The sequence below is a fragment of the Apis cerana genome, linkage group LG8 (genome assembly GCF_029169275.1).
Source record: "Apis cerana isolate GH-2021 linkage group LG8, AcerK_1.0, whole genome shotgun sequence".
In the NCBI taxonomy this organism is placed as follows: Eukaryota; Metazoa; Arthropoda; class Insecta; order Hymenoptera; family Apidae; genus Apis; species Apis cerana.
In genome coordinates, this window is record NC_083859.1 from 7,693,715 (window position 1) to 7,709,184 (window position 15,470).

Below are 15,470 nucleotides of genomic sequence, written 5' to 3' on the forward strand. Positions count from 1 at the left end.
TAAAACATTTAAAAAAAGACTTGATACATTATATATTTATATTCTTCTTTAATTAATTCAATTTTTAAACATAATCTAGTGAACTACACTTTACAGAACTTCATAGAACTGTATTTCAATATAAAAGAGGGGGATATGCATTCGATTTGTAGTGAGTGCACCACTTACCTTTATATCATTCATGACAATCTTCTAAAAAGTTGCATATGGTTGCATGCATGTTTTGTTGTTATGAACGATGATATGGACACATAAGAAAATAAATTTATTGGTATTTTAATATTTGATTAATAGAAATGGGTAATCAAGTAACACGTGCTGGACATGTATCTACGAAAAAAACTGATGTTGCTGTACATACCGGTGACAGTACAAATGCAAATAATCTTTCGAAAAATTCCTCGGGAACTGAATTGGAAAGTAATTCGCATATGCAATTCTTTCCAATTGAAAGTTTAGCAAAGGTATGAAATTAATTTATGATTATTCTACTTATTTCGAAAGTACTATTTTTTTTTACTAATTAGTAAAAATATATTCGATATATCGCACAAAAATTTTGATCGTCTTTTGAAAATATTCATTGTTGCAAACAATTCTTTTATATTTTGAAAATGCAAATCAGTTTATATAATTTCTAAATGATTATTTTCTGATCCATTTATTTTTGAATAATATTTGCATTGATAATTATTATAAATTATAACCTATAAATAAATTGCTTTTGTAATATTTTTTTTAATAAAAAATTTAAATTATTATTGATTTTTTTCAAAATATGAAAAATATAATTGCTTTTTATATTTTTTTATTCTTATAAATAAAAAATAAATTCCTAATAAGATAAAATTAATTTAAACAATTATATTTATTAATTAGACTATTCATTTTCCAGATTCTATCTCATTTAACGCATGAACAAGAACATATAAATGGAATTACAGTATCTGTATTTCAACGTTATCTCTTTCCTAATTATTTAGAATTAGGTGAAAAGTTATTTAATTATCTTCACCATTCTGCTAATATTAATACTTCGTATTTGAGTACTAATTCTTTTAAACAACAAGCAGAAAAGTTTCTTTCTGTAATGAATGATCACACTGTATTAGAGAATTATGTAAAAATGTATTCTAATATAAAAGCAGATGGGAGTATAAGTCCTGAAGGATTAAAAGCTTTATTGAATATTTCTTACAATATTGCTATGGATAATAGTGGAATTTCTTCCTGCATTTATGCAAATCAAATAATAAATGCAGCTGTTGTATCATGTGTCAGTAAATTAATTAATATTAATTATTCACAATCTATTTAAATATAAAATATATATATTAAAATACATATTATATTACAGTTTCATGGTAAACATGCTTTATCTGTGAGTTATGCGAGTAATTGGATTTGGCAACATTGTCCACGTATAATATATGGTCCTCATCGTTATATAATACATGTATTCACAACTGCTTATCGAAATGGTGAAATTCTTTTATCCAAAGGACAACCTCAACCACATTTGGAAATACCAACACCTATATTAGAACAACCAGATTCCTTAGATTTTCCTCAAATTTTATTACCTGTGAGCTATGTGTGGTTATTATCAAGTACACTACCTGAATGTTATCTTCAGGTATAATTATAAATTCACTTAAAATTTATATATTTTTTATTAAAATATAAAATAACAAGATAAATGTATATTTAGGCAGATGATTCACCAAAAGATATTACTCATGCTCTTATAGCTAAAAGAATGGGCAATGTATGTGCTAGACATTGGACATTGTTGTATAATAGCTCAGAACATGGAACAGGAGCTAATCGTTTTCTTCATCATGTATTAGGATATAGAGGTCCCACTCTTTTATTCATACGAGCTGTTAATTCAAATGTAGATACTGTATGTCCTACATATTGCATATGTTCAGCGGTAGAATGGCGCGAAAGTCATCTATATTGGGGAAGTGAAAATTCAATGGGTATCGAACTTTTTCCCTCATATAGAGTTATTGAAAAAGGAGTTAAAGTATTATATTTAAATACTAGTATCAGAGGTTATCCTCATGGATTACGATTTGGAAGTAATCCTCGTTCACCATACATTAGTATAGATGAATCATTCCATTCAGTCAGTATTGCAGGTGCACCTTATCCAATTGCTAGTTTAGAAGTCTGGGGTTGTGGAGACACAAAATTAAGGTAATAATTATTTTTTTTATATTTTTAATACTAATCCTGATGGATTTCAGCAGCAAAAATAATTTGAAATTTTGTAGGGAACGTCAATTGGAAATTAAAAAATGGCAAGTGAAAGAAGCAGAAAAACAAAGGATCGTTAAATTAAGTGCTAGCGATTGGATAGATCATCCTGATCGTTATTTACTCGAATTAGCGGGTAGGGCATCCTATAATGAATCAAATAAATAGCCCTAATATAATCCTTTATTATAACACAAAATTAATTCAAGACTATATTAGATTATTTGTATATATGTATATATTATCAAGCATCTTATTGCTTGAATATGTACTTATGCTGTACATGTAAGATCGCAAACATTATACTTGGTTTATTTGGTTTTATTCAAAATGTATACTATCCTAGTATATTATGAAGCAGAAATTTTCTTTTATTTTATTTTTACAAAGAAAAAATTACAAAGAAAAAGAATTTTTAATTTATTACTTATTTTTTACGAAATTGTTACTTAAAAGTGATTAAAATACTTCAAAGATGTTCAAGTTTGTTTTAAATAATACTTTTATGCTCAATAATATTATTATATTAATATAAAAAATATAAAATTTTTAAAATATCAGAATAATCAAAATGAAAATAAAAATAAAATGTTATTTTATATATATAATCGTAATTTAACAATACAGTATACAAAATTTTGATAATATTGTAAATTTTTATAATAGAATAGAATATAGAATATAATAGAATATTAAATATATACATATACTTGTTGAAAATAAGACAAATATATAGGTGCTATTTTTACATAGTTTTTAATCAAATATTTAAATGGTGTGTCTCAAGTTTGTGCTATGTAATTTAATGTAGATATAATATCCAGAACTTTGCATTCATTTCATATTTTTAAGATGTGACTATTATTGTGTGCCTTATAGTGTATGTACTTAAAAAGATACTTATTTAAAAAGCATCAGATTTTAATTTTAAATTGAACAACGAAAAAAAAAAGAATAAATGTAATTTTAAGATTAATTACGTTTGAAACCTTCTTTTTTGAAAAAAAATTATTATTAAATAATTTATTTTGAATAATTTTTTTAAATGATTAATTTATATTTAAATAAAGCATAAAAGTAACAAGCAGGATTTTTTATTTTAATGATTATGATATATAAAATATTATTCTTTGATAGGAATAAATAAGATATTTAATGTATTATTTTCTTGTTTTCCCAAGGAAAAATAATTATATTTGATAGTTTTTCTTATTCAGTTATTTCTTTAATTTTCTATTTCAGTAATTACATAGATAATATGATTCTTTAAGTTCTTCTAATTTATTGTTCAATATAATAATATTTAATATGATTTATATAGATTTATATAGAAAGATGAACTATATATTGTTTATCATTTCAAAAGTAATTTAAACATCATATATATATATACATGTCTTATAACATATATAAATTAATCTCAGGAAGTTAATTATGAATTATATTATTTAGTTTACTATATTCTAATTTTTTAATGTCACTGAATGAAAAAATTAAGAGAAAATAACTTAAATGTAATTTTCATAAATACCTATCAATCCAAGTTCATTAATTTATCTATTAAGAATATTCGATGTTATTTTCAATATTCATTCATACTTATACCAAAAATTCTACATGTATCAGGATACCATATAAGACATATTTACAATTATTTAAATAAATATATAAAACTATCTCGAATAAGTTTTATATTATTTATACTACTTAATTATATAGCATCTGTTATATAGTGGCAAACATATACTTACATACATATGGATAATTATATTATTTCTATTATATATATATATATATATATATATATATATATATATATATATAAAATTCATCTAAATCAGAACACTTAAATATCTTTTTTAATTGTAAGGACACAAAAAAATATTTTTTATGCAATTCGAATGATATTTTCAAAAATTAAAATTAATTTCTTGATATCAATCAAATTACATAAAGTATAATCATCACAAATAAAAAAGATATTTAGTGGATTATTGTATAGTGATATTGTATTAACAATATTTATAATTCAATTTATTATATTTTTTATAATATATTTTTTATTTGTATTATTTATATAATTTCAATAATTTTTGTATTGAAGACTGTAAAAAATTTTATTATAAGTTTATAATATTGTTATGGATACATACTTATAAACATTATTAAATATTTTTTCGAATTTAGTAACTTTTCAATTAAATTTTATTGACTTATTCATATGTTTAAACAGATGTGACAAAATTAAAACCATGATTAAAAAAATATATATATATAAACAATGATGCTAAATACAATTTCTTAAGAAACAGACATATCAAAATACTTTTTGGCTTAGATATATCTCTTTAGAATTCACAATAAAATTACGAAACACATCAATATTTGGAAAATTTGTATAAATCAAAATCTGTAAAAGTAATACACATAATAGAAATCAATCGATTTAAAATTGTAATTAATAATGAAATACTATTATAGCTCTAGATAATAAAATCAATGAGTACCCTATAATGTTTGATCAATTTAATTTAATAAGTATATTTATATTTAATAAAGAAAGCAAATTTAATTGCTTGGAATTTAATAGCAAAATTTATGTAAGAGATTATACTGATGAAAAATATAATGCAAAATATATTAAATCAAGTATGGAAGAAAATTGATTCAATTTTTGTTTGAAATAGTATAATCATTAATAAACCTATTCATTTTACTTTATTGAAAAAACAGTAAATCGTTTTGTTTACTTAAAAAATAAATAAAATGTTATTTATTTTTAAAAAAAAATTGCCTACAAATTAAATTTATTAATTTGGATCAGTAATGATCCAAAATATATAGCAAAAAATAATAAATAATTTTTAAATGAAAAAGAAAATTAAAATAATCGGTATAAAATTCGACATAAATCTATTAAGATATTTTAAATTGATATGGATTCAATAATAATATTTATCAAAAATACATGTATCATTTATAAGAATGTATCCACAAAATATAGGAATTATGTTAATTAGTTTAAAGTTATTGTAATCCTGTTTAAAATTTAAATTAATTTAAATTTTCTTTGCATTTATTAAATATATATGGATGCTTTAAAAAAATTATGATAGAAATTATTTATTAGTTAAGTTTTTTTTAAATTAATTTATGCTTTTTTATCCTTTCTATATGATATAACAATCAATAGAATTTATCTAATTATGTTTGTAATATAGAAAATGTTTTTAATGTATATGTCTGCCATTATAAACAAATCCAATATATTCATCTCTAAAGTAAAACGATTTTTTAAGAGATTAAGAGATTAGTAGAAGAAAAAGAAATATTTTTGGAATGTTGTTAACCAAAATGAAAAGTAAAACCATCCGTGCGGAATTGATAACCATCATGTTGACTGAAGAATGTTTGAAATACTACATTTGGATCAACATCTGTAAAAAAAAAAAACTTTAACTTAATTATATATTATGTATTTTACATATAAAAATATATAAGTTACATTAACCTTGATATCCCCCATCAGTATCATCAATATCATGTCCACTGTCATAGCGTGATCGTTTTTTAGGATCAGAAAGAATCCCATAGGCTTCTCCTACTTCTTTAAATTTTTTTTCTTGTTCTTTTTTTTCTCCTTCTGTTGCATTAGGATGTCGATCTATATATTATATAAAGACAAATTAATATAATTAAGTTAAATGAATGAAAATATATTTTCAAACTCACCAGGATGATGTACCATCGCTCGTTTCCTATACGCTTTTTTAATATCATCAGTAGATGCATTTTTATCTATTCCTAAAATTTCATAATAATCTTTTCTCTTTGATTTTTTTAATGCCATTTTGGCTTCCATTAACAATCGTTTGTTATCTGTCAATTAATATTGAATAATTTATTATGTAAATAATTTATTTAAAAATATTTTTATATTTACCCCAACATTTATCCATTTTACAGGCTTTTTCAAGATCATGAACAGCTTTTTCATATTCTTTCAACTCCATATAAGAAGCTGCTCTTCTCTTGAGAGCTTTAAGATAATTTTTATCTAATTTCAATGCTTCTGTACATTCTATTATTGATTCATTTAATCGAGATAACTAAAATACCAAAATTAATAAATTTAAATCTATTATTTAATAAAATTCAATAAGAAATGAAGATATATTACCTTTGCTGCAACTGTTGCTTTATTAAAATGAAGTTTTGCATTTGTTATAATATTTTGAGGATCTATAGTCAAGGCTTCTGTATATAATTTATATGCTTTCTGATATTGTTCTTTTTCATAAGCAGCATTTCCTTCTTCTTTTTTCTTTTTTAAATTTTTAGCTCGTTTATATATTTCTAATGCTTTAGCATGATCTGGAGCCAATCTAAGTACTTGTTGAAAATGTGTAAAAGCTCTGTCAATATTATCTTGGAAATATAGACACATAGCACGAACATATATAGCATCTGCATTTTGTTTATCAACATGCAAAATATCACTAAAATATTAAATATAAAATATTAAATATCTATAAAATATTAAATGTTATTTTAAATTTATGAAACAAAAAAAAACATATACTTTGCTATCTCTTGTGCTTCCTGGTACCTTCCCAAAAATACCAAACATTCTGCTTTGATTAATTTAAAACTTGTACAACGAGTACTCACATCACAACAACGATCCATACAATATACAACCTAAGTTATATGATTTTAATTACGATTAGAATTATATATTATTTTAGAATTTATTTAAAAATTAAAAATTACAAACTTTACGATAATCCTTAGCAGCATATGCAGTATCAGCATCTTTAAGAAACTTTTTCACATATTCTAAGTCTTTTTTCTCTGTGGTAATTCCTTTATTTTCAGGATCAATTTCTAATAACTTGGATAAAGTAGTTTCGGCTTGAATAATATCTCCCAAAATCAGGCAACATTTTATAATTCTTACATATGCCTAAACATAAATGAATTGAATTAAAAGAATATTTATTTCTTTAAATACATTTTTTAAATATACTTTTATATGTATAAATAACATACTTTGTATAGTTTCTCATCCAATTCAATACATTTTTTTGCATCATCCAAAGCATAAGGATATTTATCAAGCATCATATAACATGCAGCTCTATTTGCATAATGCAATGGTTTATTTGGATATAATTCTAAAATAATATTCATTTTAATGTCATATAATTATGAAATTGAGGTAAGATTCTTAATTTAATAAATATACTTTACCAATAAGTTCACTATATTCTTTTAATGCTTCTTTATATTGTTTTCCAACATAAAGTTCTTTAGCAGTTTGCATTTTTGCACACCTAGAACAACTAGGTATTTATTTTAATTCTGTGTTGAATGCTTTGATGATGTTATTATAATCAACTTAAATGAAAATCATATAAACTTTTACTAAACTAATTATTTTATAAATTATTGAATAAATTATTGAAAACAAAGACTTAATAAAATTTTTATTAAAAATTTTAAAAAATATTTATAATAAAAATTTTCAAATAATTTTTAAGAAAAAATAATATTTAAAAATTAAAAAATTAAAAAAAATATGCATCATTTAATGAATTAAGTATAATATTATGTACTCTTATTTTGTACTTACTCTTTAAATTGTTCAATAGTAGACATTGTTGAATGTTTTGAAATATACTTGCGTATATCCCTACAAAATGTTCATATATAGCCGTTTTATATTTTTATCGAATTTACATCTTTGTAATAAAATAAATATTAATATTAAGTATACTTCCTTTTAACCGGCTCCTACGGAATCGGACTCTTGGTCGAATAAACGAATGGTCAGTTAATCGAACAATATCATTTGTAGGTTGTAAACAAAATAAATAAATAAATATATATAAATATACATATATATGATATATATATATATATATATATATATGTATGTATATGTATATCTACAATATTTCTCACTTACTTATAAAATGTAGATATAATATAATATAATATCGTCAATATCATATATGAACATATAAAGGAATAATAATTGCTATAGAAAAATCACGATCTGTTTCTATGGTGAATGTCCGATTAAAGCTGAGCCTGATAAAAAAAAGTGTACTGTACGTATTATTTCAATCGGTCTATTCCCTTCGCGGAACAGTCTTACTCCTTTTAAGACTACCAACAGAAGGATTGCATTTGTTATAATGATCCCAGGAAGTTAGTATAATACGTTCCACAATGCATCCTAAATAATTTTTCAAAAATACAAAAAAATGTTAAATTAACTAATATTTGATAATAATAATCAAATACAAATAACTTAATATTATTAATTAGTTACAATTGTAAAAAAATTATATCTTTCTATTATTTTATTATTTATTATTATATTATTAATTGAAAATTATTTCTATAAAAATATAATTGATTAAGATTTTTATTAATTAATAATTTTAATTAATAAATAATATAAAGATATTTTAGAACAATTTTACATATTATATTTTTTTCAAAAACTGCTATTTTTAAGTATTTCGTAATTAATATTTATCAAAAATATATAGTGATAATTTAGATAAAATGATTATTTCTTGAAAAAATAAATTAATACATTTATATAAGTAATTATATATAAATAATTGTAATTTCATATCATTTATATTAATTTGAATACAAAACATCTAAAAGTATTTAAAATTTATCGTTCTTTTTTTGGAACACCTCTTATTCCATGTATAACATTTTATAGCGTATCAGCCTTTACTATCATTTTCATTATAACCTCTAGTAATTTTATACCTTGAAAGGAAAAGTACGACTAATTGTGTAATTTGTAAGTTTAAATAAATAAATAAGTAAAATTAAAGAATTTTTAAATAATTCTTATCAATAGAAATATATGTTTGATAATAGTGAGCATGGATCAAAATTGTGCACCATGTGTTTAAGAATCACCACATATACAGAAAAGCTTTTGCAATTACATATATAATTTATATTATAACATTATTTTATAAATTATAAAATTTTATAAACGAATATATGCAAATATCTTTATTAATAATAAATCATTTTTTTATTAAATTTAAAATATTAAATATTTATTAAATTTATTTTTTCTGATGCAGTATTATTTTAAAATATGAGTCGTTTTTTCGCAACTGGATCAGATTCTGAGTCTGATAGTGCTTCTGAGGAAGAACAGGTTCAAAGGGCACCAACTACAGCTTTTACGGTAAATTTAAGTGTTATTTTTATTTTTATTTTTTTTTTATATTTTTAAAATTACATTAATATAAAATAAAACTATTTTAGTTCAGTGATGAAGAGGAAGAAACTAAAAGAGTTGTACGATCAACCAAAGAAAAAAGATATGAAGAGATTGCAAATCTTATCAAACTCATAAGAAATTACAAAAAGATCAAAGATATGAGTAGCATGTTGTCCAGTAAATATTTGTTTAATATTGAATAAAATAAAATAATATTCAATTAATTTGAATTATTTGTATTGGTATTTTAGGTTTTGAAGATTTAATGCGTGCTTATCAGAAAGCATTGCCTGTAATAGCAAAGGAAGAAGGTGGTCAAACTCCACGTTTTTACATTAGATGTTTAGTAGAAATGGAAGATTTTATCAATGAAGTATGGGAAGATCGTGAAGGTCGTAAAAATATGTCAAAAAATAATTCAAAATCATTGACTTCATTACGCCAAAAACTTCGTAAATATAACAAAGATTTTGAAGAAGATATAGTAAAATTCAGAGAAAATCCAGATCAAGATGATGATGAGGAGGAAGAGAAACGTGAATATAATTTACTAATATTTATATTTAATTAATATTTTTCTAAATAATATAATTTTTTAATTAAATTTTTAGCTGAAGAAGTTGTAGAATTTGAGGATGAAGAAGATAGTGCAGTTGCTTTTAAAAAAGCAGGATCAGAAGCGAGTGAACCAGATACTTCTAAATTTAAGGTTTATATATAATATAATTTTGATATTTTCTCTATTTTAATTAAATAAAATTGTAATTTTACAGAAAAACGTAGCTGATGGAGAAGAAGGTAGTGAAAGTGAATCTGATTGGGGTAGTTCTTCGGATAGTGAAAGTACAAGTAGTGAAGATGAAGGCCAATATCAAAATATACGTGAACGATTTATCAAAAAGTATATATATATATAAAATTAAAGCAATTAATAATTAGTTTATGTATAATATTATATTAATGTCATCATATTTTTAAACAGAGTAACAGATAAAGAGGAAGAAGAAGATAAGGCAAAACGAAAGGAACAGCGAAAGGAACGGAAAGAAAAAGAACGAAAAAAGAAAAAAGATGAAGATGATGAAGAAGGTGAATGGGAAACCGTTAAAGGCGGTGTAGCTATTCCATCTGAAAAACCAAAAATGTTTGCAAAGGATGCAGAAATTAATGTGGCTGCTGTTTTAAAAAAACTTTCTGAAATTATTGCGGCTCGTGGTAAAAAACGTACCGATCGTAGGGAACAAATTGAGCTTTTACATGAATTGCAATCCATAGCGGACACTCATAATCTTGGACCAGCAGTAGCAGTTAAAATTAAGTTCTCTATTGTATCTTCTATTTTTGATTACAATCCAAAAGTATCTGATGCAATGAAACCTGAATATTGGTCAAAGTTGGTACTATATTTCAGATTTCTAGAAAATATATAAAAAAGAAATTATCCTTATTTATATAAACTAATAAATTAATTATTTTTATATAGGATATTAGAACGTATTACGGAAATGCTCGATATGTTGTTGAATACGAAAGATATGATAATAGCTGAAATAGTATCTGAAGATGCAGAAGAGTATGAAACACCACCATATAAAATACATGGATGTGTATTAACGTTGGTAGAACGTTTGGATGAAGAATTTACTAAATTATTAAAGGAATGTGATCCACACAGTAATGAATATGTAGAAAGGTATTTAATACATATATTTAAATAAATTTAATATAATATAATATATTTAATATAAACTGAAAATATAAAAAATATTATTTATGATTTTTCTTTTAGGTTAAAAGATGAAAAACAAGTATCCACAATAATAGATAAAGTCCAAGAATACTTAGAAAGACAAGGAACTGTTTCTGAACTTTGTCGCGTATATTTACGTAAAATTGAACATCTTTATTATAAATTCGACCCAAACGTTCTTAAACAAAAAGAAGTAAATATATAATAATTTAAATTTTAAAGATAAAAATTTAAAAATAATATAAAAATTTTCAGGGAGAACTTGGTCCGGATGTTATAACATCTGTACAAGTTATGGAAAAGCTTTGTAAATATGTTTATGCACATGACGGAACAGATAGACTTAGAACTCGTGCAATTCTTTCCCATGTCTATCATCATGCTCTTCATGATAACTGGTTTCAAGCACGTGATCTCATTTTAATGTCTCATTTACAAGAAACTATTCAGCATTCTGATCCAGCTACACAAGTTCGTATTTTTTATAATAAAATTGAATTTTATTTTATTTTTATTTATCATTTTTTCCAATTATAGATTTTATACAATAGAACTATTGCCCATTTGGGCTTATGTGCTTTCCGTCATGCGAATATTAAAGATGCCCATAATTGTTTAGTTGATTTAATGGTAACTGGTAAAGTGAAGGAACTTTTGGCACAAGGTCTTCTTCCTCAAAGACAACATGAACGCAGTAAAGAACAAGAAAAGATCGAAAAACAAAGGCAAATGCCATTCCATATGCACATTAATTTAGAACTTCTTGAATGTGTTTATTTAGTTTCTGCGATGCTCATTGAAATTCCATATATGGCTGCACACGAATTTGATGCAAGGAGAAGAATGATTTCCAAGACATTTTATCAACAATTAAGATCTAGTGAACGTCAGTCATTAGTTGGACCTCCAGAATCTATGAGAGAACATGTTGTCGCGGCAGCAAAAGCAATGCGCAATGGAAATTGGTTGGCTTGTAATAATTTTATTATTAACGAAAAAATGAATGCTAAAGTTTGGGATCTCTTTTATCAAGCGGACAAAGTTCGTGACATGCTTACAAGATTGAATAAAGAAGAGGCTTTGAGAACATATTTATTCACATATTCTCATGTTTATGATTCAATCTCAATGCCGAAATTAGCAGAAATGTTTCAATTAAAGCGACCTGTTGTTCATTCCATAATAAGTAAAATGATCATTAATGAAGAACTTATGGCATCCTTGGATGATCCAACTGAAACTGTTGTAATGCATCGTAGTGAACCAAGTCGTTTACAATCATTAGCATTACAGCTTACTGATAAAGTAAACAATTTCGTAGATTCTAACGAACGAATTTTTGAAATGAAACAAGGTAAGCTATATAAATTTCAAACGATTTTAAGAACTTATAAAATTATAAAATACTAATGATGTAAACATTTTAAATGGTAGGAAATTTCTTTTCAAGAGGAAATCAAGGGAACTTTCGTGACAGACAAAATTACAATCGACAAGGACAAGATTGGGGTCGTCAGAGACGTGATCGTGATCGAGATCGTAATCGAGAAGAAAATCGAAATTATTAAATCATTGAATATTATTTATGTGGGTGTTTAAGTGAATTATCATTGTATCATGTATACACTCATTTAAATAATGTTGAAAATAACAGTATATAAATAATTATACATTAATGTATATTCATACTTCCATATTTGCTACTATTTACATATAAGAAGATTCGATTTATCGTACAAAAATAAACAATATTAGTTATTACAGAATTTTAATTACCATCTTGAAATGTTCATATTTCTTGTATTTTTTCAAATATTTTATTACCTGTTATTATATTATCCGATGTCAGTACAAGTTGAATTCCAGTAGATCTTTCTATAAATCTACAAGCAGTTATTTCAGCATAAGTAATACCTCCAATAATGCATATCACTATCATTTTTGGTAACAATGAACCACGTTGACCATTTATGATGCAGTTGGATAAATTTGTTAATTCTTCGAAACTTTTAGAATCTTTTTCTTGATTTATCACAGTATTTAATATTTGAGCCTATAGAATATAAAATTTTCATTTTTATTTGATATTAAACATTATAATGAATAAATTAAATTAATAATATTACTAACAATTAATGGTATGTAAACATTATTAAATACATAACTTGGACATGAACGACCTTTTTGTTCTGTTTGTTTGAAATAGCTGGGTAATAATTTTAATTTTTGTGCATTGTTATTCCATTCACTGCTCCAATTTGGCAATTTATGTAAAATATTTTCTGATCTGCATTTTAATAAACCTATATTTTGTAATTTATAAAATAAAGGTATATGCTTATAACCATGAGCATGAAGATGAAGTTTTTGTATACAGTACAATTCATTTTGTGTAATTCCATCACTTGCAATTGACAATAAGCATAATAAACGTAAAGTTCTTAATGGATGATCATCTGAAAAATTAATTATTATAAAAATAATGTCATTGTTTAATAAAAGAAATTATACATTATATATATACTTATATATCTTTCAATGTGATTCAAACACTCTTTTCTCTCTTTACACTCAAGTATATATTTCTCTATTTTTTGTAAGGTTTGAAAGTCAGAACTTAACGTATCTGCTATTAATTGACAAGCAGAAATATGAAAAGCAAGTTGTCGTGTTAGATCTCTAGTTTTTTGTAATTTTGTCGCTATATATCGTTCCATTTCAGATAATTTCATCGTTTGTATGGCATTTTGTTCCACTAATATAAATCATTAAAATATTACTAATTATTAAAATAGAAATATTAAAAAAAAACATATATAAATACACAAATATACATTTTAATGACTTAGCCTTTCCATGTAAAATTGGGAAAACTTCACTGCATGGAGTGTCTCTTACTTCTCCATAAATTTGATCTTTATCAGGATCTAATTTGGTTTGAGACTTGCCCAAAATACCCATACCAACATTTATTTCTACTACTTCATGTAATAATCCTGCATAAGTTACAGGTGTTAAAAGAGGTGTAATCAAATCATAATTTCTGTCCATTATAATCAAAGCTCCTATTTCATTTTCTATATTAGAAGAACCTAAACATTGTCTCATAGATTCCATAATTTTAAGCATCTGCTGACTATATTTTCCAATGGAAATTGTTAATTTAGGAGAACCAAGTATAAGTTGTAATGACCATAAGCTACGTCCTAATGCTGGTAGCAATGTAGTATCTTTGTGATAGTAAAGATCAATAAACATACAATTTTCTAAAGATAAGATATTTCCATCTAATCTTATGAATTCCCAAGACAGTGTTTGTAATGTAACTAATCCAGATAATCCTAAACAAACATTCTTATTATAATAGAACTTTAAGAAATCAATATTTAATTATGTAATAAAATAATCACCCTCTTCTTCAATTATTGAATTAAAGATAGTAGGCACAAATGGAGTAACTAAAATGTGATGATATGGCTGTACATGAGATCTAATATTTAGAGGAATTTCTGATTGTATTTGATCTAATACTCTCTTGCAAGCAATCAAATCACTTGAAATCAAAAATATATGCTGTGTATTTGAAAGTTTTAATCTTTGTTCCATTTTATAAATTTTTTCAACACCATAACGTCTATATAAAAAATAATGTCATTCAATATTTTTTTAAAAAATAATTTGCTTAAAGTACATGCAAAAAAAAACACAGTTACTTGAGCACAGAAACGCCTACAAAACTGTCCAAAATTTTCATAAGCTTTTGTTCTATCACTAGATCTTTGCTTCCAGGAATCGCATCCAAGATTTCAACGAGTTTTCGTTGACTTATTTGTTGTAATACATTTAATCTATCATCCAATGTGATGTCCATATTTTCTTAAATATATGCGATAGATTTCGATAAATTAATAATATAATAGCAAAGTTGTTTACCCTTTATAATTTATAAAGATGCCATATATTTTTATTCAATGGTAAAAAGACGATGAAAATTAAAACTCATATGTAGAATTTTTATATTTTGTTCATCTATTAAAATTTTTTGAATCACAATTTCTTAAGTCAAATTTCTTGACAAATTAATCTTTACATTGTTAAATACTTTTTTTAAAAAGAATGTAACAAACAATTAGTCCATGTGACAAAGTTTTGTAAAACGAAGAATTATATTTTCCAATGCTATTC

At 23.9% G+C, this 15,470-nt stretch overlaps 4 protein-coding genes across 7 annotated transcripts; 2 read left to right on the forward strand and 2 right to left on the reverse strand.

The window, feature by feature from the left end:
- The first annotated feature begins 153 nt into the window (after nt 1-153).
- LOC108003897 (uncharacterized) lies at nt 154-5,055 on the forward strand. The gene is made up of 5 exons (XM_017066457.3): nt 154-464; nt 896-1,276; nt 1,358-1,636; nt 1,712-2,205; nt 2,283-5,055. Exons 1-5 carry the CDS (start codon nt 297-299, stop codon nt 2,431-2,433), a joined length of 1,473 nt encoding a protein of 490 aa, XP_016921946.1. The 5' UTR covers nt 154-296; the 3' UTR covers nt 2,434-5,055.
- On the reverse strand, nt 3,469-8,456 carry LOC108003896 (dnaJ homolog subfamily C member 7). 4 transcript variants are annotated; one of them, XM_017066448.3, is made up of 11 exons: nt 8,237-8,456; nt 7,901-7,960; nt 7,519-7,601; nt 7,318-7,442; nt 7,043-7,231; nt 6,848-6,966; nt 6,446-6,764; nt 6,209-6,374; nt 5,998-6,144; nt 5,777-5,929; nt 3,469-5,702 (listed from the first exon to the last, which is right to left on the reverse strand). In XM_017066448.3, exons 1-11 carry the CDS (start codon nt 8,278-8,280, stop codon nt 5,611-5,613), a joined length of 1,497 nt encoding a protein of 498 aa, XP_016921937.1. In that variant the 5' UTR covers nt 8,281-8,456; the 3' UTR covers nt 3,469-5,610. The 4 variants fall into 4 exon arrangements, with proteins under 4 accessions (XP_016921937.1, XP_016921936.1, XP_016921943.1 ...); XM_017066447.3 differs by having other exon boundaries at nt 7,519-7,610; XM_017066454.3 differs by having other exon boundaries at nt 8,386-8,403.
- A 504-nt stretch (nt 8,457-8,960) lies between these two features.
- Nucleotides 8,961-13,057, forward strand: LOC108003890 (eukaryotic translation initiation factor 3 subunit C). Its single transcript, XM_017066436.3, has 12 exons — nt 8,961-9,097; nt 9,393-9,499; nt 9,580-9,712; nt 9,787-10,071; nt 10,147-10,244; nt 10,309-10,436; nt 10,518-10,928; nt 11,019-11,228; nt 11,325-11,478; nt 11,541-11,756; nt 11,823-12,639; nt 12,720-13,057. Exons 2-12 carry the CDS (start codon nt 9,407-9,409, stop codon nt 12,851-12,853), a joined length of 2,679 nt encoding a protein of 892 aa, XP_016921925.1. The 5' UTR covers nt 8,961-9,097; nt 9,393-9,406; the 3' UTR covers nt 12,854-13,057.
- Nucleotides 12,946-15,156, reverse strand: LOC108003893 (vacuolar protein sorting-associated protein 33B). Its single transcript, XM_017066444.3, has 6 exons — nt 14,999-15,156; nt 14,696-14,919; nt 14,120-14,626; nt 13,810-14,040; nt 13,416-13,741; nt 12,946-13,338 (listed from the first exon to the last, which is right to left on the reverse strand). Exons 1-6 carry the CDS (start codon nt 15,154-15,156, stop codon nt 13,075-13,077), a joined length of 1,710 nt encoding a protein of 569 aa, XP_016921933.1. The 3' UTR covers nt 12,946-13,074.
- Between the last annotated feature and the right edge of the window lie 314 nt (nt 15,157-15,470).